Genomic DNA, 26,869 nt, shown 5'->3' with positions numbered 1-26,869 from the left:
TAAACTAAAGAAAAAATCCACAGAGCAGATTTTTTTTTTAATTCTTAGTGCAAGAAACATAACCAAGTTAATCACAGAATCAGTACTAATTAAGAATATGGAAAATTCTCCTATACAGAGGTAGAGTCCAGTGCACAAGGCTAAAATGATATTCAATAGTCTAAACAAGACTGAGCCAGGTTTTACGGAATCCACTTTTTAAAGTATCAGACTGTATGTACATACATACAATAAATAGACTATACAATCTTTAAAGTAGTTTAATAAACTTCACAAAAATTATAGTAGATGCATTGAGATCTTTACATAATCTGAAGTTCATATCTCTATCACCCAGAAATGGATAAAACCAATATTCCTGATATCAAGTTAAATGGAAAATAGTTTAGCAAAGTGTTGATAAATCAAAGTATTTTACATATTTTAAAGCCTAAATTTATGCTTATAAAGGATGAATTTCAAATGCTCTAAAATGTTCCTTTTGATACTGTCTGTAAAGAGGTTTCAAATGCTGTAATTTGCATTTGTATTGTTATAAACACTTTCCTTACATTCCATGTTCAAGGGAAAAATGGACTTGGATACTCACAGTTCTGATGCATTGGCACAACAAGAAGTGATGAGAATTAGATTATTTTAAAGGCCCAAAGGACATCAGGAGAATTTATGGACAAAACCTTCATGTCTCAAACTACACAAATCACACTAGAAAGTTAACAGAAAACTGTTTGGTATTACTACTTCAATCCTGTCAGTGCCTCTCCACGCGGAGGCATCCGATTAGCATTGCACTGGAAGGCAAGTGTGCATCTCTGGGCCCCTAGGTTTGCTACAAGCCCATAGGGCTTAATAAAACAAATACAGAATCTTTATGGTTTACCACAGTAGTGCATAAATCAGGGACGTCTGTTGCCATTCATTTCAGTGATAGTCGCAAAGAAAGGATTTCAGGGAACTGAGAGTTTTCAGCTGTATCTTTCTAAACTGTGCAAAAAAAAAATGGGAAAAAAAAATCACCCTGGGGCGTTATAAAGCAAATACGCTTATACTGACAAGTTATTTTCTATAAAAGATTCTTACAAATTCCAAGGGAGCAACAGCCACAGTAAGAGGGAACTAGTAACAACAACAGAAGAGCTTAATAATCATAGTTGAAAATTATGTCGACATTTTGGTTACTTTTAATTTCTATGAGCACCTACGCTGAAAACACGAGGGTTTGTATTTTAGCTTCAAAATCAAATCTCCTTGTGACAAGTACCTCGTTAAGATTTCCATTCTGCTCTTCGACAGGCCTTCTCAATGGAACAATTTTTTTTATTATTTTTTATTTTATACAAACAGACTCACTTTGATTTAAAGTAAACATATAAAAATTGAGAATATTGCTTGCAACAATGGACCTGGAGGTGAAGGAATGAACTAGTCAGGCCATACAAAAAAAAAGTCTCCCTCAAATGAATTCTGCTAAACTTCTAATGCTATGAAAATCTGCAAAAAGGATCACAAGATCTGTTGCAAATTTCAGAGATTTGGCCCAAGTCTTATCATCATCATCTGAATACTTTAATAACTGTATCTTTATATTAAGGAAAAATAAATGATTCCAAGAACTCAGGAAGGCACACACACCCAAGTATACTATAAATAAAACACATCATGAAATTACGAAGATCTTCTGATCCCTGTACACACTTTTGGTTCAGCACTATGGTCAAGTTCTCTCTTTTGAAATACAATAAAAGGCATACAAGAAATATAACATATGCGTAATAATTATGAAGAATAATGCTAATAAGACAGCTTACAGAGAAAAGTGCAGTGAAAAAACCCAATGCTATTTATTCAGGGGCTTGTGCTACTGTAAATACAGACTTCGTATTTGCTGCTGTGCAAGGGGAAGAATTTATCCTGGGAAGCAGCAATGAGGAATGCAAAAAACAGCAAAAAATAAAAAAGGTATTAAGAGAAACCTTTAAGATGGAACTCTCCCAACTTCATTCCTCTAGTGCACAGTCATGTGACTACATGGTTTGTTTTCATGCTGCCATTTCTCTTCATGAGTACAGCATATTAGAAAATGGCACAGTTCTTAAATATTTTTCTGCCTCTACTTCCTTTTTTTGTTTCTTCTTCCAAGCACCTGATTTGCTGTTTCCTCATAGAAAGGGTAAAGCTGTTAGCGAAAGTGAGAAAAAAATTGTTGCCCATCTTCTCTCCCGAACACCGATTTCTCCATTTCTCCTTCCACTAGGTATTTTACTCGTGTGCTACACAATGGGGAGGCACTGTAAAGGCAGCTTGACAGATTTAAAAATAAAAAAATCAAAAGTCTTTTTTCTTTATCCCCCCACCCCCAGCCCACCCCGAAAAAAAATGGATGGATGAAACAGTACGTCCGTAGGAATATTCCAGTCTCCTCTGTTAGGAGATAATAGCAGGGGACCATCTAACCACAGTCAGATTGTCAGCACTGACTGACCGCTTCTTTGCAGCTTTCCTGAAGTCCTTATATTTATCTTCACACAAGCAGGAAACGGCCTGTAAGACAAAAGAATGAAAAAACCTCAGTTGCACTGACCACAGCTGTACAGGTAAAATAAAACTAAACGCAGATTTCTACATATAGGTAGAATTACAAAAAGTCACTTAATTAAGCAAAACACGTGAAGAGCTTCTCCCCAAATCCTCTTTCTCATTTCATTCATCTTAAAAGAAAGAAACACACTGACATTGCATTGCCTACCACAGCTGCTTTTGACGGACTCAGTGAGCACATTCCAAGCCTTTTCTTTACAGGTTAACCATCACAAATCTCATTGAGGTAGCTGACAATGCTTACCCACTGCTATATGGTAACTCATATATAGCACTTCATCGGTGAAAAATTGTGGAAAACTTAAAACAATTATAGAAATTGTAAGTATATTTGAAGAATTTATAAAGAGGATGGCTCTTACTTTTTTTATTTCCTAAAAAGTCTTGTAGTAATTATATTTTTCTCTACTGGTAAATGGTCTGGCAGAATACTCGCCCTGCTTTGCTTACAGAGCTGATGTTTACTTGCCTTTCGGAAGGAGATGGTGATTTCTATGTGATCAGGGTATCTTATATGGTGCCAGTGGGAAACATAACTCATATTCAGAATAATTTAATTTGCATTAAAAATACATAGAAATGTTAAAAACCTTTTAGAGAGAGACAAACGTTATTCAAATGTTGACTCCTATTATACTACACTGGAGCTAACATTTTATGTTTCTTCTACTGTTTTTAGCCAAGTTTAAAACAAATATTTATTATGGACCTCATATGCACAAATATACTGTGCCCTAAAATAGCATGTCTATTAGAGTTCATATGCTTGGGACAGGCTATGGTTGGCATCAGTAGGGATGTTAACTCTGGCGATCAAACACACAGAACTGCAGAGAAAGCTCACTGTAAGGAGGACTCAAGGTCAAATTAAAGAATAAGATGAACTAAATCAGTATTTTTATTTACTCAGGAATGCTTTTAAGTGGTGTCTTAAGATAGGATATTTAATAAAGACTACTGTACAAACAAAACTAGTACAAGTGTTTGATTATAAAACAAGGCAATACAAATAAACAGCCTGACTCCACTGATCATTTTCTTTCTTGATCTTTACTTCTACAGCACAGCAAGTTGTAGCAGTGAAGAGTCCTTTAATTTTAGTAGTCCTGCAAAGACCAGAGGCAGGTATGACAGAAGCATACAACTCATACATCTGAGAGCAAGTTCACCTAACGCTTTGGTCAAGACAGCCACAAAACACGGTTAAACTAAAAAAAACAAAAACAAAACAACACAAAACCTACCACCACCACCAAGAAACCAGTTGCTACTTTTTACTTGGAAACTGAATTTCCTTTTGTTAAGACCATTCTTGAAGACAGTTTTCTTTCTTGGTGCATATGAAAACAGAATAAAATAACGCAAATATTCCCGTTGCTCTGTAGACCATAACTTAACTCACTTAAAACTGCTTAATAACATTTTATTTTATTTAACCAGGAACTCAATGGACTAAGAAAGTTTATGCAATTCAATTGGATTTAAAATCCAATAGATGAAAAGCATTTAATCATGAAATAATGTGCCAAGGCATAGCTTGGCAAACAGGTGTACTGAGGTGGAGCTCAGCTTCTTTCAGCTGCCAAATCAGGCTATTACCTTAGGCATCAAACAGCCAGAGAAGGTAATCACTTCAAAATTGCCTGTTTCACAGGAAAACTTCTGTTCTGGCATTTGTTCAGACAAAATGAAATTTTGGTTGGAAGTGGCACTTAATATTTGGCGTCTCTAGTCTCTGGTGATTAATCATATGGATAAGAAACAGATTCACTGCTGTTTAAAGCAATCCTGTATCTAAAGATGCCTCTTCATTTGCAAATAATTTACAAAATTGACATTTGGAGCCTATTTGGCAAGTTAGTTAGTCAACTTCAGCGTAACATATGGGGAAACAAGACAAAAGCAGAAAATTGTAAATATTTATTATTGTCCTTCAGTTAAAATAAATACAAATAGCTTATAAACACCTTTCTGTCATCTGATATTTCTGTCGCTTTTATTGCTAGAAAAACAAACCAATTTTTGACAGTTGCAAGGGACCATTTCTCATATGAAATCAATTCTTAAAAACAGCAACACTATTCAATCATGTGCAATTTTGTTGGACTTGATTGTTGTATCTGTCATCAGCTAGAAAAATGCATACATATATATTCTTCCATTATATATATGCATACAGAACTAGAAGTCAGTTCCTCTGCTCAGTTATATGACTCTAGATGAGACTTTGTCACTGGTGAAAGGGGTGGGTAAGGAGAAAGGAGGGGGGAGAAAGGCAGTAGTAGTAGTAGTAGTAGTAGTATAAATTTTGGCTGCATGCACATGTTTGTGCAGGGCAGGAAAGCGGCAGGGCAGGAAAGCAGCAGGGGTGGCTGTGGCTTCGCTGCTGGGAATGCACAAAGGCATACAACTGCAAGTGCTGCAACACCCCCAAAAAATGGACAAACCAGACAGAATTTAGCAGGGACGGACAGCACTAAGTCTGGAAGGGCTATATATAAGGAAACTGTTAAAAAAAAAAAAATAAAAATCACTAGAACTAGAAGTTGTGATGATGGGGGGTTCTCCTTAATTTATGGAGAATGAAAAGAGCAGTAATCAGGTTACTCCTGACAAAAGAGCAGGGGAGTTTTGCTCTCCCTTTGCTTCTTGGCTAAGAGGGTTCTGAACATACAAAACACGCAGCATTGCAATCACTCACTGCGACAGTGGAAAGCTGGAGGGATATAAAGACACTTCTCTACTTGTAACAGATATTTTTCTCCTCTTTTTTGTCTGTTTGATCTATGGGACTGTACCTCTTTAGGGTTAAGAAAATACAGCACATAGTTCAAAGGGTTTGAACTATGTGCTCAAGCACCATCCTAACAATAAAAAGCTCAGACAACATACAGTCAATTAAACTGGGAATGCACTAACGAATGCCCTTACAAAATCTAGCCTTGAAACGAGCACAGGGCTAAGATCACAAGCAGAAATAGGGTAGGCATGTTTTGTGGACTTACCCCAAAGAGCAGAATCTGACTCTCATTTAGCTCAGTACACGGGAGAATAACCAGGTGCAAGAGTAGGAAATTACAGAATACTGCATTAAGGTTGGATATCCAACAACCTTCTTGGCAGAAAAATCTCCCATATTAGAAAATAGCTCTCAGGAGAAGCAAAGGAAGCCTTGACATTTGACATAATCAAAAGGAAGGAGAAAACACACTACAACATATGCTGGTTGGAACAAGCAGCATTGGCAGGTGGACAGACTGGATGATCTAATGAAAGGTTATTTGCCATTTTTAACTTGCATGATTTCATAGAACGGGGGGAAAAAAAAGAGGGGTCAAGAAAATGGTTTCTGGCTACTAGGTGGACTGGTATAAAAAATTAAGGACACATTTAGGCCACAGGCTGATGAAAAGTAAGAAAAAATTACTTTCATTTAGTCATTTAAAAGACAAAGCTGCTTCTTAAGTGTCAATTGTGGGAACATTAAATAAGGACAAACATTCACTGCAGATGCTCCAGAAAGCGATGTCATTTTTAACAAGTACTATAATAAGCTCTTATAACACCTCTAAGCTGATGGATCAGCGTTTCCATTTGATGAGGAACAGTATTTACTAGCCTTGTCCTTTGTTGTCTTGGTTTTTTTTTTTTTCATCACAGGTATGTCAACCTCATGATATCTGCAGAAATAGCAATGCAGATTCTGCCACGCAGATCTAATACTCCTGCTTTAGATACATAAAATAGCTTGAAAACGCAAAAGTAGCAAAAATGTGTCATAATATCACCATTTGTCTATGCAAGACCTTTCCTGATCTCAAATGTCAGTAAATAAGTTGTTTTAAATCTTAGGACTGAGCCAGGTCCTTTCAGTTTACCAGACAAGGCAAATCCTTCCACTACATACGCACATTCGCTACGAGTCTGTTGTCTTTCATCGCAGACTGCAGCTTTTCTCTCAGTATCACAAACACCACAGGCTGTGTGGTACGTGTGTTGGGTTTGTGTGGCGGGGGGTGGTAGCGGGGGAGGGGCTACAGGGGTGGCTCCTGTGAGAAGCTGCTAGAAGCTTCTCTGGCTCCAAATCGGACCCGCTGCTGGCCAAGGCCAAGCCCATCAGTGACGGTGGTAGCGCCTCTGTGACAGCACATTTAAGAAGGGGAAAAAGACTGCTAAAAGGGAAGAGGAGCTACAGCGAAGAGAGGAGTGGGATGTGAGAGGAACAGCCATGCAGACACTGAGGTCAGTGAAGAAGGAGAGGGAGGAGGTGCGCTGGAGCAGAGATTCCCCTGCAGCCCGTGGTGAGACGGCAGGCTGTCCCCCTGCAGCCCATGGTGGTTAATGGTGGAGCAGAGATTCCCCTGCGGCCCCTGGAGGACCCCACGCCGGAGCAGGTGGCTGGGCCTGGAGAAGGCCGTGACTCCGTGGGAAAGCCACGCTGGAGCAGTTCATGGAGCACTGCAGTGCGTGGAAAGGACTCACGTTGGAGAAGCTCGTGGAGGGCTGACCCCTGTGGGAGGGACCCCACGCTGGAGCAGGGGAAGAGTGTGAGGAGTCCTCCCCCCGAGGAGGAAGGAGAGGCAGAAACAACGTGTGGTGAACTGACCGCAACCCCCATTCCTGTCCCCCTGCGCCGCTGGGGGGGAGAGAGTAGAAGAATCAGGAGCAAAGCTGAGCCTGGGAAGAAGGGAGGGGTGGGGGGAAGGTGTGTTTTTAAGATATGGTTCTATTTCTCATTATCCTACTCTGATTTGATTGGTAATAAATTAAATTGATTTCTCTTTCCCCAAGTCAAGTCTGTTTTGCCTGTGACCATAATTGGTGAGTGATCCCTCCCTGTCCTTGTCTCGACTCATGACCCTTTTGTTGTATTTTCTGCTCCCCATCCCGCCGGGGGAGAGGAGTGAGCGAGCGGCCGCGTGGTGCTTTGTTGCCGGCTGGGCCTAAACCATGACAATACTACATCTACTCCACCTGACAATCCAGGCAACTGTTTTAAAAACAGAGAACTCTGGGCTCAACAGCACATGAGAGACTTAGAAGTGCTGCAAATGCATTTGATAACTCTTGGCAAGCTAAATGCTTAACTGTGCTCAAGGAACTAGGCTATAAATTATGCTGTCAACTAGTTTCAAGGGCGCACTAATGACAACCAAGTATTGCCAGGGAACAAGGCAGTTCCCATCATGTTCCCTTCCTTCTGGCCACAGAACAGAGGCAAGGAGCTGGTAGACCAAATTGGTTTCACAGCAGATACTCTTCCTCTTCCCTGAAGACATCCTCTTTGGCTAGCAGGGTTACTTTACAGCCAACTTCTGCTAGCAGCACAACGCATCCCCAACATGGGAAAATGTTTAATAATATGGATTTATTGAAAAAAATATTCCATTATTTCTTTTAAAATATGCCTTCTCTTTACTTAGTACATGAGAACCACCAGTGTTCTCTGGGTATTTACAGTCATTTCCTATTTTCTTCTAAGGTTTTAGGAGCTATCATCATCACCTTCATTAGTAACCTCCTGTTATACACTGTGTGCGATAGACTGACAGTTTTGGGAAACACTGTGTACTAAATTATCTTCAAAAAGTAGTTAACTCAATTTTAATATGTGTAATGACACTTATTATCAAGACCCACCATCTAAGTTATTAAACTTAGTAAACTACCTCTTTTCATTTAAGATTACAATCCCAGTGAATTTTCATTTTTTTAAATTCTCTTCAATAGAAACAAAATCTGATGCAATTCTACATCACACTCCATACACAGAACTAAGTTACATTCTTATTGGAGCTATCTGCGAAATTTAGAAAGAATATTTAGAAAGAATGAGAAATACAACTTTATTGAAATTTGCTTTGATTCTTTCTCCACCACTTTCTGTTCCCATTACAGTCACAAACAAGTCAATTAACCTTCCCACGCACCATTTCCCCCCACAAAAACATGTATAGTACTGCCTGCCTGTTCACAGGAGCACTAGGAGTTTCAGAACATGCAAAGCTCACTCTAACCCACAGGCAAACAACTTACAGTGCAAAGCTATTATATAATTAAAGACATGCAATATTAAAAGCAGTTAGCATCTAACAACAAATTTCAAAATTAGTAACAAAATGTGTACACCCTCATGCAATAATGCCCTTATTTGAAAAACTTCATGTCAGAAAGCTCAGGAAAAATAGATTCCAGTCTTGCAAAGTGCCCACAATTGGCTGATGATTTTAAACTCCTCCTGTGTCTGTGGGAATTCATAGTGCCCTGCATTTCACAGGTCCAGACCATCTGACATAGTGCTTTCTGCACATGGTCTCATAAGGTCATGATGAGACCTCATATTCAGGTCTCATAAGCATTCATGATTTATTCACTAAAGACGTGTGCTTATTTCTGTCTTCCCATTACTGAGAAAAACACCACGGGAGATAACAGACTTCGATCCACGTGAAGTGGAGCAGTAGCAGATAACAAGCACATGGAATAGTTATTTTCAGCAATACTTGTTAATATTCTGTCCTTTAAGGTGGATAATCAGTTTTAAGAAACCAAATGAACACACAAAACCAGACTGTGAAGAGAGTCATTGTAAAACTTGTGGGTACTTTCACAAGGCCATTTCAGACAACTGGAACTGAAAAAGAAATGGAAAGCAAGACAAGGTATGAAGCAAATCATACAAAAAAGCTGTGCCCACGTCCATGAATACCCAAAGCACAAACAAAACAGTTATGAAGAATCAGGGCACATGATATTCTAATATCTCATGGGAATATTTGGGAAGAAATGGAGAAGGGAGAAACAATGCAAAAATTCCAAATCCCCCTATATATTCAACTCTGAGCAATCTAAAAAGAAAGTGTCTTACCTCAAGTTTATACGCCCTGTCCCTGCTGAGGGGCTCCAAAGGAAAACTCAGGTTATTCGCTTCTGCCAGGGAACGCAAATCAAAATAATACTTGGCATAAACACTGGAGGGAACATTAATGTTGAACTGCAACAGCTCAAGAAACTGGCGTTCCAGCTCATTCCTGTAGAAAGAAGATAAATGTGAAAACATATTTCAGACTGTGCATTCTGAATGTAATTCACTTTAAATTGCAAATGGTATAAACCAAGTTCATTTCTTATTCTTGCCAGACGCAATTATCCTAGCCTAAGGTTTGACTTAGTCTACCAAGTTCTATCGGCATACATACGCCAATGAGGAATATGAAAGATGCTGCACCTTGCAGCTGCTACTGCAATACCAATCAAATCCAGACACAAACTTTTGCTAGTGGAAGGGCACCTTTATCGGTTTAGCTAATACAATCTGGGAAAGAAAAGCTGGCAGGAAAAAAAAATTCTTGTAGTTTCTGCTGTACCTCCACTAGGTGGATCTGCACACACAGCTATGCAAACACAAAATGCAGACATGCCCTAAATTTGTCAGACATCTCTCATAAATGCTACAAATTACTCTAACACCGAAATTACTGGAGAACTTATTTACTCTCTTCAGCCTTTCATAATCAATCATTTAGAACTAGTCATGGGAAACCTGAATTTTTCAGCATACTGTCTTATCTTTAGGAACAGAAGGAAGCAATTTTTCCCTAGGATGTGCAACCAAAATTCACAGTGGTGATCATTTGTTTTTCAGTACCTAAAACAAATGTGTTTGTCAAAATACCTGGTAGGAACAGAGGTCCTATTTGAGCTCCCACCCTGTGAAAACTTTGGTATAGCAACACATTATTACCTACACCAGTACATTAAAAAGTATGTTAAGAAATAAGCAAATCAACAAAATTAAGGACTGGAAATTTTCATAAATTGCATGGTAGCTAGACATCCTACATAATACTTATGCAGGGACATATGATATATTCAAAACAGTGATTTCAAGATATGAGAAATAAAAATATAAATGGGTGGTAAAAGCTGTACATGTTTGTTGAAGAGTATAGGGACTGCCCAGCTGTGTTACCAGCAGGTATTGACTGACGATGATATTGCATTTAAATTACATTTTGACTGCAGTGTAAGTGTGCAAGGAATGTGCAGGCAGTTGGCAATAGAAGAGGAAGGATCTGAGGAAAAAAAGTACTGGTACAGTAGTTTTTCAACACAATGATTTTTCTTCTTCTCACTCTTTACGCTTACATCGCTCTTACATCATAATCATTGTCCTTCCTTACCTTCACTCTCTCTCTGCCAAAATTCTATGTTTACATAATGATAAATATTAATTAACATTAAAAGACTATCTAAAAGCTGGATATGGACTCTTTGGCATGAATTCACACTGTTGAAGACTCTAGTTTTTAAAAAATCCAAATTAAAAAAACTACATTTTAAGACATTATCAATAAATAGAGAAGATTATCTTCAAATGTCCTTTTATACTGCCAAGATTTTACTTTCTGCAAGCTAAGCCTAAAGGTCTATGTTAATGGATAATATAAAGCCTATTTTAATGGAGAAGGACACTGGCTGTACCTCTTTTGAAGAGCATCCCCAAATCTCTAAGAAAAAAACATAACCTCAGATTCTCACTATCCCCTAGCTCCTAGATTTGAAGGTTAGATCAGCAGACTAACCACAGCTGAGAAAGAACAAAAAAGTACCGGTATTTCTTATGTGAACTAATGTAATTTAACTAACCACCATACCCTTCTTCCCCCATACATCTATATTAGACTGCTTTAGCATATGCTTTCCTGTGGCCACTCCTCAAATGCACACAGAAATTCAAGGTAATGCTACATACATGACTACAGATACATATTGCACTTCAGTCCTCCCAAGTCCTCTGTTGGCTTTTAGGCACAGTTCAATATACTGCTGGTGACTTACAAAACACTGAAAGGTCTGCATGGTGTTTTGCAAGATACACTTATGCTGAATGATTCACAGCAGTTGAAGATTTTGACCTAGAGTTTTTCTGCCTTATTAATAACAAACAATGAAAGGCCCCATCTTGCATAGAGCTAGACACTTCAAAATCATAATACTGTACTGTCCCAACTACCTGAAAAATAAGAAAGAAAAAAACCCCCACCACACTAGGGATAGGAGGAAAAAAAAAATTTGGAAAAACTGGCAGCAGGAATATAAACATCAAGTCAACAAGCACCAAAATCTTTGCTGGAGGTTCCACAAGGAGCTCCAAACACAAAGCCCATGAGCCAGATCACTAAGTACCATACAGAGAGCACAGGCTCCCCAAAGACTTCTGGTTTTGCAGTTTGTGAGAACCCTAAAATCTTTAAGAAAAGGTTAAGGAAGCTAAAAACTTTGAGGACAAGGACTCGTCACAGTTTGGCTTAGGAAATGTGCAGTGCAGAAAGAGGGCCGATGTTAGCACGGGAGCACAGGTCTGCCAAGTGAGTAATGGTGTTATATAGCTCAAGTGCAACTTCTAACAGCAGCACCATCACATGTGTTTGTCAAAAACAATAACCTCTTTTTTTGTCTCCTTTCACACCATCACAGTATGCCTCATCACCTGCCTTCAAAAAAAGTCCTGAGAATCAGCAATTTCAAAACTCATATTTATAACCATTCCTGATTAATACTGTCATACGGCACAGTCAAACCTGTCAGTCTGCTTCAAGCTGTTCAGCACTCTACTTCAGCTCATGTCCCAGCTTCAGAAATACTTTAAAAGCTCCTATATTTGCCTTGGAGGAGGAGTGAATGGAGAGAGGCCCTTACTGCCACTGAATACCCAAAAGCATAAGAAAAGGATCAAGGGAAAAGTAGCTTAGCACAATCATTCAGGAAACACTCAAAACAGTCAAGGAAGCATTATCAAATTGTTCTGCACGGAATAATATTGCACACAGAAATGTGAAGGGCCTGATTTTAGCTTCTTGTCCCCTCTAACCCCCCTTTTATTTTGGAAATCTCATTCTGTCTGGGTTATGTTGGAAAAGAAGTATCGTCAACCATCTTTAAAGTAGCTTACATATTTAAAAACAGATACTGAAATGGCATTGTGTGGTATTTCCCACCTCTATTTTGAAATGAGGATTTTCCCCAAAACTAATGAAAGTACCTACAGCATACCACAGCAATGCAAGCTTTGTGTTTTTCACTTTGACTCAGGAAAAAAACCACTTTATTACAAATTGCTCATTAAAACAAGATTTAGAGATAACTTTTCTAATATTTAAGCAATGACAGCTACTCACAATTTATAAGCCTTATCTAGCAGTGTATGAGCATGCTTAATTTAAAGCAATCAGCTGACTCCTAACATTCAACCTTTCCCTTACAGATCATTTTTAGACCCGCTATAAATCTGACAAACAGCGAACTATTAAGAAACTAAATAAGGGCTGCTTTAGTAAAAACGCTTGGCCTTTCACTGCTTTGAGATTGCACACTGAGATTCAAAAAACATTCTGTCTGTATAAACATTTCTTCTCATCTACTTCCCTCCTTCCCTCTTCCCTCCTCTCAGAGTGGTTATCCACAACAAACTCTCTTCAGTGGCTGTGAGCCTGACTTAAGTGAGTTAAAGCAGAGACAACTCTATATACTTCTCATTACAGATACTTAGCTCTGCTTAAAAGAGCTCTGAAACACACAAATATTGTACTAAAACATCTTTTTAATAATTTTATTGTTATTAGTTCTTATAAAAAAAGGGGTGCACCAGTAGACTGAAAACGTCACTCTCCGAATGCACGAGCCGCAGTGGCCTGTCGAGGCATTCGGCCCCCCCGGCACCATCCCAGCGTCAATTCCAACTGCAGCCCTTCCAGTACCGCTCTCGCACGCACGCCAGCTCAGGTAAGGGCACCTCGGAAAGTATGCATGGTATGTGACTTAGCCCTGAATGTATAGATGATACAAACCCCAGGCACTTCAGCCAATATATGCAATACCTGCTAACCAACCAAACAAAAAAACCACTAGACTATTTAGTGAAACGAGCGTTCATTTTAGTATTTGTAAACATTAAGATCTTAGTTGTGTTTATGCTTATTACAGTTCTTTTTATTACTGTTGGAATATACTCTTAATATGACTCGGGAGTATCCAGCCAGATATGACAAATCTCTATGCTGTTACAATATGCATTTCTTAAGAATGCCATCAGATAAAAAAGTGGAAAAATGGAAATTTCTCTTTGCAAGTTAAAATACTAGATTTTTAACATCTTGGAAATGAACTCAGCAGGATACAGGGGGAAAAAAACCCCAAAACCCAAAAGCACTGATTTTGAATAATGGCAATAAATAAGTGGGTGATCATCTAAGGGTCATTAGGATCACAACAATTTTTTTCCTGCCTTACATGTTGGTCTACTGTCTGTATGGAGAACTAGCACGATGGTAAATGTTGCTGAAGTGAATACATGCAGGCTCACTGAGTGTGGGGTTTTTTGCAAGTCACACATTTAAATATTCTGCAGGTCTGTTTTCATCACCATGCATGAACATCCAGTGGCAAAATACACTTCAACCAGAAAACAAAAATAATTCACGTCTTCTATGTAAGCAACTGTCAAGTAGACCTCATGCCATCTACCAGGATCCACCATGTTTAGATACAACGCAGATATACAAAGTTTATATAATTTATGAGAGAACTTCCCGTCCCCCTCATACACACAGATCTTGGCATTCATTGACAAAGATAAACATACTGCACTCACATGTCTTCGACCGTGATATCTTTCAGGATCTGGCAGTAATCCACGTTCCACACTGCCTGGTCGTCCCAAACTTTGGATGCCAGTAGAATTGCACCCAGTACAATTCGCTTCCAGTTTGCCGGACAAATATCTATCTCTGCATAAGTTAAAAGTCTTTCAAGATATACCTGTGGAAACACATTAAAATCAAGACTTAATCTATTTTGCTATTAAGTAGAAATGAAAAAGAACTATTCTCATAAACCCATTCCAGCAATTTTAAAACAGTAATCTGCTCTCAAGAAGATTCTTTTATAAAAGCTGTAGGTTTAAATACATACATTTATGCCAGGCTCAAGACTGGATGTGATCAATTCATATTTTAGTTGGCCTTTGCCTTCTGATCATGCTACCAGAAACAAAACTGTTATTTTTCTATCTGTAACTTGGTAATATAGTCACATGTTGGAATGAATTCAAATGATAGCTTAAATAAATTATTAATAATGTAAATAAACAAAATGCTAATTACTAATGAGGAAGGCAAGGGTATGCTACCAATAATAGTTACCAGCTGTCATACAAACAACTATGGTTCTAATTTACAGGCAATCAGTTATCAGATATGGCATCATGTCACGCCGGGCACGTCTGGCAAGCCTGCGCGAAGAGGTTCTATAGGTACCTACAGGATGGACGGAGGGACAGTTACCACAGAAACAGCAAGCTGAACAGAGAGGAAAAGTATGTGCTAAGAAGGTAATGCATTACAGTTTCCTCTGGATCGATAAGCCCTGGAGATGAGTAACAGTAATCCTGTTGGACCTACAAGAACTGACAAACTCAGGACACCATAGTCTGGCCCAATCTGCCCAAGGCCACCAGCACAGGCTAGCATCAACCAGAGCTCATATAACCCAGACCTCATTCAAGAGGGCAGTGGGTACTATTGTCAAAGACTACAGGATTATATACGCACATCTGATGAAACAAGGGACCCTGAAGGGACTTCCTGAACACCTACCAAAAAGCTGCTGGGCGGAGGGGGAGTGAGGGGTGCAGTATGACCCTCTGTTTCCAAACACAGAGCTAGGTTGTCCCCCCCAACTGATGCTCCAGCCAGGAAACTATAGGTGAATACGTGAGGGATCCACAGGAGCGAACAAGTCAATATTCTGTGTGCATAGTTACCTGCTATCGATAACAGCAGCTCAGCTACATTAATAATGACAGATCGATAAACAAAACGCGTTCTAAGAAATACTGGTTGTGGGTGATCTGTGTGCCCCCCTACTCCATCCCGTTAGGGGCAGGGAAATTACAACAATTACAAATATTTACATGTGAGGTGAACAAAACTGAATACTTCAGCAATTCACAACATTTAAACAGTTTATATACTAGCTGAGAAGACACATAATAAATCTCCTGCAGTTTGACTAAGTTTATGTTTATTAGCACCTAATCAAATAATACCCAAAGAATAGCTAACATATCCAAAATTCAATGTAGGATACATGCTGGTAAGGATTTGAGGGGAAGGGGAAAGGGGGGACATAGGGGGAAAACTTTAAAACCCAGAACAGCTCACTTGTGATTTTCTATAAGGATGCGCACTCATACAAGCACACAGAGGACCTTCAGTGATTAGTGCTTCTGGAAAGGCCTAGCATTAGTAGGAAGTATTACATACTTAAAAAATAATAATTCATATATTTTGAAGCCTGTGTATTTTTATGAGTCACCAATAACATCAAGGCTGATTACATCCTTCATATAGTTTTGTTCACTAATTTTCACAATTATGGTATGTACAAATAATTAGAGCTTGGCAACAAGATCATCGAAAACAGTAGACAGCTGTTGTATAATTTAAAGTTTTACAGAAAAAAATGTATTTTATGAAAAAAATACTAAATATCTGAATACATGTACACAGAAATTCAGCCCACAAAATGAACTGTCTCACACACTTTGCAGTATAAATGGCATACTAAGTAAGAAAATAATGGGAAAAAATACAAAACACACAATATTAGACAACATTTGTTCAAAGTGGCCACCACAAAGTAGAAGTTCTTTGCTTCCTACTCTTACTGAAGGAAAATAAAACTCAAGGTACAGTGTCTGTAACGGTCACTAATACAATCATATTACAATGAATTCATGCATAAAAAGTATACAATTTTCTCTCCTCAACAGACCACCTCTCCCAAGCAACAGATTTCTCAGTCCACCATGAGGCTGTTTCAAACAGGTTTCACTGCACTCTTCTGGCAACGATTTAAGAAAAATCAGATGCAGTCATTTATTAAGTTAGTAAATTCTGCTCTGATTCAGAAACAAAATTTTTTACTGCCTTCACTAGCATCAAGGAAGTGAACTTGTTCTGCAGTTCCGTTTCTCACCCATGGAACCACTTGCTACCATGAAGGAGCAGAACTTGAAACTGGAAGTGCTTCAACATGACAAAACAGACACATTTACTACAACCAACAATTGGTCCTGATACGCTACTCTATAAAAATACAGGTTTGCATTTACTGAAGAATAACCTATTCTTTGTATCTTGTAATAGATCTTATAATACTCTCTTCATTGCATTGTGATAAAAGGCAATTAGGCGGTTATTTAGGTGCTAGTACTCTTACAAGAGTCTACACTGACTGACAGAAACTAGCAGGAGATTTTATGAGATACTCTGATGATAGTAGAATATACATGCAAAATATTATACCTACCGGAAAGGCTGCATATTTTATAAAAACAGAACACTGCTTGGGATTCTGAAGGACCAGCATTTTGTTTTAAATTTTAAATACCTAAAGATATTCTTCTACAGATGCTGAAAGAAATTTCCTTCTGCTCTAACAGAAGAAATACATGGCCACTAAGAAAACGGAAAACATTCCTTTAAGATATATATGTTTTAAAATAACGTTGAAGTTTTTTACTTAACAATTTAAAACATTTTTTTAGAAGGATTATGACTGATTACTAAAACCCACAATACATTTAGAAAATATTTATCCCAAGTTTTGGGGATATCTGTACCTTCAAATAAATACTGGACTGACTTTAAACAAGTAACAACAACTAACTTATAAAAGGAGTGTACATACAAATGGTAGATGCATAGAAATCTTATTTGGAAAAGCATCATCTCATTGATACTACCAACGCCAAAATAGTTTAAATAAATTTTTGAAATTATAGAATACTCCAAAAGTCTGAATAGTTACAGTATGTTGGATATTACAGACTGGTCAAATAAAAAAAAAAGTGTCAGTAAAAGACCTTTGGCTTTCTCACTCCCCAAAGGGTTCGCTATTTTTCTTGTGTTAATGAGGAATTAACCTTAATCTTGTTTTACACACTTTGTTGAACTCAATCTATGTCATTAGGCATAATAAACATTCAAAAATCTCTGTGAAAACAAAGTTATACTCAGCTATAAAGTCTGAATATTTACAGCATGAGACCTCACAGATAAAACTGTTGATTTTTCAGGTTTTTTCTTAAAAAATAAGAAACATATAGGTAGGAAGATATCATAAAACTGAAGCTGAATTTTTCAAGAGGCCAGATGCCAGACTCCTGAATACACCATTTCTTCTTTAGCTATGATTTGCCCCTGCCTGCCATTCTAACACTGAAGGAAACAGTAACATTATCTTATAATACCGTAAAACAAAATATCACTAATTGTTCAAAAATTTATTTTCCTTCATAAGGAAGGCAAAGCACTATTTAAGTACAAAATCACAAATTCCAAATTATGTGTCAAGCCCATTATTAAAAACAGAGTTTTGACTTTTTAGTTAGAGCATCACTCTGAAAAGATTTTGATGTATAAAACTTGGTATTGGGAGTTTTGCCTATGAAGGCTTTCCAAGCAGTGTATGAGTCCAAAATAAACAGCACAGTTTAAACGCTTTGAGAAACTAAAATTAAGTCCCTAAAAATAAGCAAGCGGTCACTCCAAGGCAAGGGTTCAAGACAGAAACTGAAAGAAAAGTGCCTAAGTGGGTGAGGTGGGAACAGCGGTGGAGACTCAAAAAACTCACCTCTCCTCTAAGTGGTCCAGTAATACCTATAAACCCACAGAAACACAAAGCTCAGTAAAAAGGAGGCACGTGGATCTCACCAGAGTCTGCACTGCCTGATGGTTCTATTTAAAAGGCTGCCTTTTGCTTTCCAGGCAGCCTGTGTAAACAAGCCCCTTGCACACTGTATTACACAAACAAGCTTGTTGAACTTAGCAAGCAAAACTGCTCCTTGAATTGTGAACAAACAGCATTCCCTGCAATTGTCCCCGGGAAGCAGAAGACTTCTTTAAAGCAATACACCGTGCTACTCCAGGAAGCTTCATAAGCAGAAAGCGTATAGAAGCCATAATATCATGCCACTCTTAAATTAGGAAATGAACTTCATTTCTTTTATAACTGTACTGTTAATGCAAACCTCTTATATTTCAACTTCCCACATGCAGTTTTAGTAGATTTTGAATGAATACTCCACATCTATAGATATACAAAGCATACAAAAATTAGAAAATAGTATCCTTTCTTATGTGCAGCTCTAGCTTAGAAAGAGAGAGAAAGAAGAAGAGAGAAAAAAAAAAACTAAGTAAGGATTCTGTTGTGGGCTCAAATTCAAAGGCATTCAGAGAAGAAAAAGTAAACTGATAAGAACAGATAAGAATGATATTGCAAGGAAGGACATAAAGGAGAATAATTCATAACAGATGAATTTAACACTTTGAGCAGATGAACTTACACCTAAGTAAAAAGGGAGCATAAACTTGCTACTACCTTCCCACCAGCACATACTTGAGAAATCAGCTTTAAAAATTAAATAGGAGCTTGATAAGACACTATTCTTATACCACCTTCATTACCATATTTGAGCACCTTCCAATAGCATGTTGAAGGATAAGAATAATCGTTCTTGAGTCCTTGGTGATAACTTAGGCTTAACTCCAGACATACGGTTTGCTGGAGTGAGGCTCTGTATCATCTTCCGATAAAACTGAGGACGATAAATACCTCGCCAGGAGAAAGGCGCTTAGTGTAGCTTCGGGCTCCTTTCTTGAAAATGCCTTAAAAGAGAGCATTTTGTGTTGTACACCTGCTGTGGCCTCCCTGACTCAGTCTTGGGTTTTAAGTGTAAGTGTTCAAGTAAGAGAAGACAGAAAAAGAACAAGATGACTTCTTGCAGCAAACATCTGTAAAAGCTTATCGAGGCCCTCAGCTAATGTGGGAATTCACTGTAATCTAGGATTTTTCTCCCAAAGATACGCCTGTGCTGTTACATTAGTGGAGTTCTTCAATTTTCAAGCAAGCCCACTCAGTCACACACAGAGTCTTTATTCTAGCTCTCTCTAGCTCTAATTTGGAGAGAACTAGGTGACTCTGCAGACAGTGAAAATTAGGCAGAGGAAAGGCTGGTACATACTTGAGGCCCCACCCTACTGATGTAGAGCATCTTCATAACAGCAGTACACACACAGCCAAGTGAGCGCTCTCTCCTATGCAAATGTGAGAAAGTTCATTATTCCTGACAAATGGAGCTCTCGACCACTGTTTTCATCTCAGAGCGTTTCAATATACCAGGCCCAGGCCATGGTAACAGCCCAAGCACCACGATTTTGACTTTGATGGGACATCAGAGTAAAAAGGAGAGGTAGAGTCTGCCACGCGCTCAGCAGCCTACACTCCTGAAGGGGGATGCTTCTGGCTGCTGCAAAGATGTGCTGAATCAGTACAGACTTTTGGAGAAGGGCCAGGTGGCTCTCAGCCCGTTTGAAGAAGGCGGCTGGTAGGTGGTTAGTGACTACGCTACTCATCCCAAACAAACTCGTGGCTGGTGGGAGACCACCACCTGCCTTTGCTGGCAAAAGCAAGCGAGTCTTCCCACACGCAGGCAGGCATGCTCCACCTCATTTAAAAAAAAAAAAAAAAAAAAATCAAAAATCACTGAAAATGTTGACCCTGTAATGGTAAATGTGAATGGAAATGCCATTTGTATGCAATTATGGCTATACACTGAATAATGTCTTAAACACAGGGGTCATTTTCTTAAATATGGGGTTTGTATCAAACAGACTTGGGATTCTGTGTGTACTATGCAGTTCAGTATATTCGTGTGCTGTAATGAATTTCACCTGCTTAATTTTCAAAAGCAAAACACTTTCTGCATTTTCTTTAGGACTAGCTGCTGTAAAGTTATATAAGAAAGCTGAATTTTAAAAGCTCACTGTAGAAAAGAATATTGTAACTCATATCCCAGAATGCTGGAAGAAATTTATGTCAAAAGACCAAAAAATGCAGAATAAACAATGTGAGAAACACTTTTTTTTTCCTTAAACAAAAGTCTGAAAACCTCATCTCCTCTGGATTATTTCGGCAGGTGTTCCTTTATAGGACCAGAATTAATAAAAGATAAAATGAGCTTTTAGTATCTAGAAGACATAAGTTAAAATGATTGCCATGATTTGCCTCCACCCACTTTTAACAGCTGTATCCGTGCTTAAGAATGGAACTAAAGCTTAAAACAAATTGAAGCTGTTATACCAATGTTACTTTTCTTCAATTTAATTCATCCTTTGCAGTGCCTCTTCTGAAAGTAAGCTTTTGTGGCAAAACTTTTGAGCACTTCTCTACTAAACATTCAACAGTTGAATTCCAAAAAGACAACAGATTTATTCTGCCTTAATTCAACACCTAGTTCTCCTCAAACACTTTAATAGCTTCCAAGAGCCATCTTCATCACACCTATCATTACCCACTTCGTTCTATGACTGTACGTTTATAGCTTTTTTACAGAATGATAACAAGACTATTTAAATAAAAGATTAAAGTTACTGATGTGACATTAGCAGAAACTCTCAGTGGCTGCGGTCAAACAACATATCATTCTGAATTTTTCCCAGCTTGCAAAGAACTCAAGTGTTAATACCAACAACACTACAATCTTCAAAACTCATTTGTAACGTAATTCAATTCCTAGCTGAAATGAAAATGCAATTCTGATCTGGAAAATACCAATGGACATTGGTCCATCAATACATTTTTACTTACAAACTCAATACCTCAGAGGCTGATACCTCCATTATAAGTCTACTGTGTTTGGCAATGAACCACATGGTTTTACACGACTGTCAGTCTAACAAGCTTTGATGGACAACACTTGCACCTCATTGGTGACATTTTAATGACCTGAGCACACGTCAGAAGATACACTGCACAGAGTTAAGATTTCAGAAGAGCAATATTGGATTATTATTTTCCATCTCTTTCCACAGACTCCCACCAAGATTTTGCAATGACTGACCTTTACACTTGGAATATCAGCAAATTGTTATTTAATCATAAGTGAAACTAATTGGGTGATTTGCCTTTGTCAAGAATTCACTTATCTGAATTAAAAAGAATTGAATTCTATTAATTAAATAAAATTACCACTCCATGGGTATAGATAATCCCAAACTGGCTTCGAGTTCAATGAACTCTGGAGAGGTTCATTAGCTTAGATGCAGCACCACAGGAATGTAGTTAAACGGCTTCCAAAGCCACTTCAGGTCCAGCAGAGGTACAGAACCGATTTGTTTCAGCACATATCTTGAGCTCACAAATCTGCCAGACCTGAAATGACTGCATGCTGACCTAGTCTGGATGCCTCTGATCTCAACTCCCAGGACTTGGACTTGCAATAGCATGGTGGAGAAGCATTTAGCCATCCATTATCATCACTAGTCCTGAGGGGCTTTTTTTATCCAGACACAGAACTGTAACATGGCACAAACTAACAGGATCAGCAACAGCATCCAAGCTGCAGCAGTGCTGCTCCAGCAGGGCCACTGCTGAGCGAGAACTAATCCCCAGGGTGATTATTTGCAGTTGGGTGAACCCACCCTGGACTTCCCAAGTGTCTGATAGTAACCACAGCATCCAATGTTGTCCCAGTTATCTAGGATGTCCTGCTCCCCATGATCCTGGATAGCAGAGAGCTGGTTACACAACATCCCAATCAACAGAACATAAATCTGTTTGAAGAAACTGAAAACTAAAGATAGCACTGAAGAGTTCAGTTTTAATTAGTGCAAAACAGCATCTCATTTTTTCCATCTCAGAAGACATTATAGCATACTTTGTATATTATATAATACTCTCAAGTAGAAAGAAAAGTTAAAATACCAGAGGAGGTTTATTTCCTTTTTTTTTTTTTTTTCCCTTCAGGAGGATAGATACCAAATATGAAAGTATCAAATCATTTAATTTCAATATTTCATAATCCAAAGGAACACTTCAAGTTTTATTAAAATCTTACTATGGGGTTCTTATAAAAGTTTTGTTTCTCTTTGTTACTTCATTTTGAAGCTGTTCAACATTAACCTCCAAGCCCCCGCTGATACCTCTTGTCCCACTGGAGTTGCAGTCTAAGTACCCAAAATACCGTAATTCTTTTTTTAGGCTTCCCTAAAACAATGGAGCAGGTTTTCTATGGAGGTTATGAAATTTCTGTCCTCGGAGAAACTGAGAACTCAATTGGTCAGGCCCTGATCAGCCTGATCCAGCTGGTCATGCTTTGAGAAGAGTCCAGACCAGATGTGACCTCCAGAGGTCCCTTCCAACCTAAATTATTCTGTGATTATATCTGTCTGTAGTACTAGAGTTTCCTGCGGTGCAACACAGAGAGGTCAGAAGTTGTGCATTGCCTCCAAGGAGGCTGAGCGGGAGTCTCAGCACACTAAAGAAACGGGCAATCACTGAGGAATGTCACTGACATTACTAGAATAATTCTGACTTTTGAGGCAGCAGCAAAAGCAAAGCATTATCTTTTCTCATGCTGCTTTTATATTGCTTTATGTCAAACTGTATCTCTATTTTACCAATAAACTCTAGTGGCTTTAATTATTTCTCACCTGATTTACATTAACAGAAAGGAGACGATGTTTTTGGTATTTTAATTACCATAACTGAGAATCTACAAATGAACATGTATTTGCACAAACCTCATTCCCTCCCTCTCCCATTTAAACTCCATATGAACTCACTAGGTAACCCACATTATAAGTTGCAGGAGCACAGAAAAACTAACGAAGACAGTTTCCATCCCAACACATCACGAAGAAATACACAGTCCTCTCTCTTTAATGAGAAAACTTCAGTGTGTCACAATGCCTTGAAACTAAAAAGATATTTGTACCGAAAAATATATAATTGGTAGTGGGTCCCATACAGCCAAATTATGGCTCTAATCCAATCACTAAATTGCCATATGCTCTGTTCTAAGCAATCAGCCAGTTCCCTACCACGACTCTCCAGAAATAACTGTGCTTTGCAATTGCCCAGCTGGGCATTTAAAATGTTCCACAAAGGTCTGGTGCCATCCATTTGGTGGAAAAGGACATCACATCATCACAGTCCTTGCAAATTCATCCAATTTTTATTTTTGAGACCAAATGTTGAAAAAAAATAACAAACGCAGTCACAAAACTCTGAAAATGTGAACAACTGCAAAGTACCATTGTAGATATTTATAGGAAGCACTAATGGAACTGAGAGAAAAGTCACACATCTCCAGGTTTGCCCCCTAATTTACTCATTTTAAGACAAAGATCTATATATAATACATATAAAATGCACTCAAACTATTAGGCAACATCGACTTTCCAGTCTAAAACTGGGATCAGTATTCATTCCTTGCCCACACAGAAGCCCTTAGAGATGCATCAGGAAACAGACACCCATTCTTTGACTGAATGTCCTCTTCTCTTGGGGATTTAAAAAAAATTCCCTCCCAACCCCCAGCCTGAATGTTCTCTTCTTATGAAGTGTATATCCCAGCAGGCCTAAAGCCAGACTTGACTAAGAGACATGTAAGTATTAACCGATAATCATTCATGTGTTGTATGTTAGACTGTAGTCAAAAGATGTGAATAGCCCTAAAGTCAGGGACCAGAATCTGAGTCTTCTGCTCCCGCCAGTGCCCAAAGCTCCTGTTCCTCTCGGTCTTCTCCAGAGTGGACCCTGACATACGGCCAGCTGCCGAGGGGCTCAGGATCCACAGCACAGGTGGAGAGACCTTCTCTCTGCACCTGGGAGACCTTCTTCAGATGGGGCAAAATGGTGGGCTTCAACCACCTCCGAGGGAATGCTTGAAGCCCAGGACAAAAGTGGACACCAACAATATTGGTTACACACAACTCTTCTCATAGGTTTCTTACAGGAGGTGGAGCCCAGCTTTGCCTTGCTCACCCAACCGCACTCGTGATCCCTTACGGTCACTGGATGGAGAGCGACAGCGTCAAGCCAGGCAATAAACAGTACTTTGCATTGTACTCTGAGGTCTTCAGAGGAACCTGCATCTTCCATTAGCTGCATAAGGATCGGTACTTATACTGGGCCAGCTGAAAAGGACCTCTCCTGCAGATCAAGTGTCTCTACGGACTCTGATCACTTTCTTTTGTGTTTTTGTTTTCTTTTAAACAAGTATCAGATTTTTGATACTTCAATTGAAATATGAAAAAAGAAAAAAGGTATTTTTATCAGCATTTAAAAGTAAAAATATCCCAGTGAAAGGAAATAAATTAAAAACTTTCTCCTTTCCTCCAAACACACAGAAAACAAAATTCTCCTCAAATACTATAATTTTCACAACACACTTCAACAATATTCTCTCTCTACCTAGTTGCTGAAAATGTGACTGAAGAGTACAATAAGAACTCAGGAACGTCTCGCTGGATTAACTAAATCCCTATTTTTCATAAGGAGAATTTATTCTTACATACTTCAGATTTCAAACTTCCCAATATCAAATCCTCTCAGTCACAGTATGAACTTTGTAACATATTTCAAAAGCATGCTCCTCTGAACTTCACAGGAATAATTCAGCTCACATACTCTATGTATTTACATATCACCGTATCTGATCCGTCTATAGCATATAGACCTAGCATATTTGCATATCTGCAAATGCAAAATGTATCCTCTCTGAAACTACTACGGACACGGAAGTATATTAAGAGCCTTAGATTTGGCCTATTTGCAAAAAACTCAGAAAGTCATGCCAAGGCAAAGCAGAAAACTTGGACCATTCTCCTCTTCAGGTCTAGTTAATAGGATTGTTTTTACAGAACAAAATAACAAAGCATAAATATTTAATTCTCATGACATGCAAACACTGTATTGTTTTCCTTTTGGTATGGATAACGCTCCTGTTCACATTTTTATTTGCTATCCAATTAGTAGATTAACATAAGTACAACTTGCCACCTCTGCACTTGAGGAGACGGTGAAGATGAGACAGGCATTTCTCAGTGTTAGCAAGGGTGGGAATACTCTGGGTGGAGGGAGAAGCACATGTGCATTATTTTTCTCACAAAGTCAGGTCACAGAGTATAGTTCAGCTGTTCACTGGGACAAAAAACATTATTTGCAAGGCTTTAAATCAGCAACACAATTCTTAAAACTAATTTTATTCTTATGGTATTATGTTATAAATAAGTAATGTGAATTAGTATTTAATTGTTTCAACCTGAGATTTTAATTTTTCACCTATCAGTATGGGAAATCTCTTGGCAGCTCTGGAGGCTGTGTGAAAATTAATTTTTTTGTTTAATTATAAATTGGTTTTGCTGTAATAGTGGAGGCTTTAATTGAAGTATTTTAATTAAGTGCTTGAAGCAACACAATGCCGGCTTTTTGCTGGAGACTAGCTTATCTAACAGTCTGGAGTTTCACATTTACTCAGCTCCTGTGCTGAACATACAGACTGCTATATAACCAATTGTAACTGCTGCTTCTACCTGGCTAATGGCATGTAAAAAGACAAATAGCGAGTGCGTTCAACTACACACCTTAGACTACGTTAATAATTTGGGCAGTAAAAAGAGGTGGTTAGGACTGTTCAAAAATAATTAGAGTGAGTGAAAGAAAGATAATAGTTGTGGCATCTTGTTCAAAATGTACTGTGATCTCCACAGATATACTTCCTGCCTTCTGGCAACCCTCCCAGGAGGAACAAGTGGCAGACAGGGCTATCAGATTGCTGTCCGACGGACGGCCAGACTACGGCAAAACAGAAGCTCCAGCAGGGAATCTTGCTCTCTTCTTCTCCAGACATGATATCAAAACTGAAAGGGCTTGGAGGGTTCATAAACAGCAATATCAATGCTATTAAGATTTCAGGAGTGTGGGGAGGGGGGAAGGGTTGATTGTTTTTTAACAGATTAATTTCCACATTTGAACATTTCAGAAACAACACGATCTGTCTCTGGGGCCCCTCTTGATGACACTAATGAATAAACAAATGGGATCTAGAAGTACAGAGGAAACTGAGAACAGCAGCAGTAGAATTTCATACCTGTAAAACACTATCCAAAAACTCTGAAGCTTTCTGGAAAGAGGGGTCAGGCAGGTGCTATTATACTGAAAACATGGGCAAGAATAGCAGAACAGTAACACTGATTACCTGCACCAAATCTATCCGCAAACATCTGCATGGCTGCTATAAAACAGTTTAACTGTTACCATTGTGTTGGGTAAAAAACCCAAGCCACCTAAGTTTTCAAGCACTAACAACTATGGAAACTGCCTCTGCAATATAACAAATGAGTTAAAAACATCTATACTT

At 38.5% G+C, this 26,869-nt stretch overlaps 1 protein-coding gene across 7 annotated transcripts in view; it reads right to left on the bottom strand.

Moving 5' to 3' along the window:
* Nucleotides 1–2,384: 2,384 nt before the first annotated feature.
* The window catches only part of CCNY (cyclin Y), a 126,990-nt gene continuing 102,505 nt past the window's right edge, over nucleotides 2,385–26,869 (bottom strand). For all 7 annotated transcript variants that reach the window (XM_050891632.1, XM_050891634.1, XM_050891631.1 and 4 more), the window contains 3 exons: nucleotides 14,252–14,418; nucleotides 9,467–9,629; nucleotides 2,385–2,541 (listed from right to left, as the gene is read on the bottom strand). In XM_050891632.1, coding sequence (XP_050747589.1) covers nucleotides 2,425–2,541; nucleotides 9,467–9,629; nucleotides 14,252–14,418 — 447 coding nt within the window. In that variant the 3' untranslated portion in view covers nucleotides 2,385–2,424. The remainder of the gene's footprint in view (nucleotides 2,542–9,466; nucleotides 9,630–14,251; nucleotides 14,419–26,869) is intronic.

Source organism: Gymnogyps californianus, chromosome 2 (assembly GCF_018139145.2).
Source record: "Gymnogyps californianus isolate 813 chromosome 2, ASM1813914v2, whole genome shotgun sequence".
Taxonomy (NCBI): domain Eukaryota; kingdom Metazoa; phylum Chordata; class Aves; order Accipitriformes; family Cathartidae; genus Gymnogyps; species Gymnogyps californianus.
This window is presented reverse-complemented; position numbering and strand designations above follow the sequence as displayed.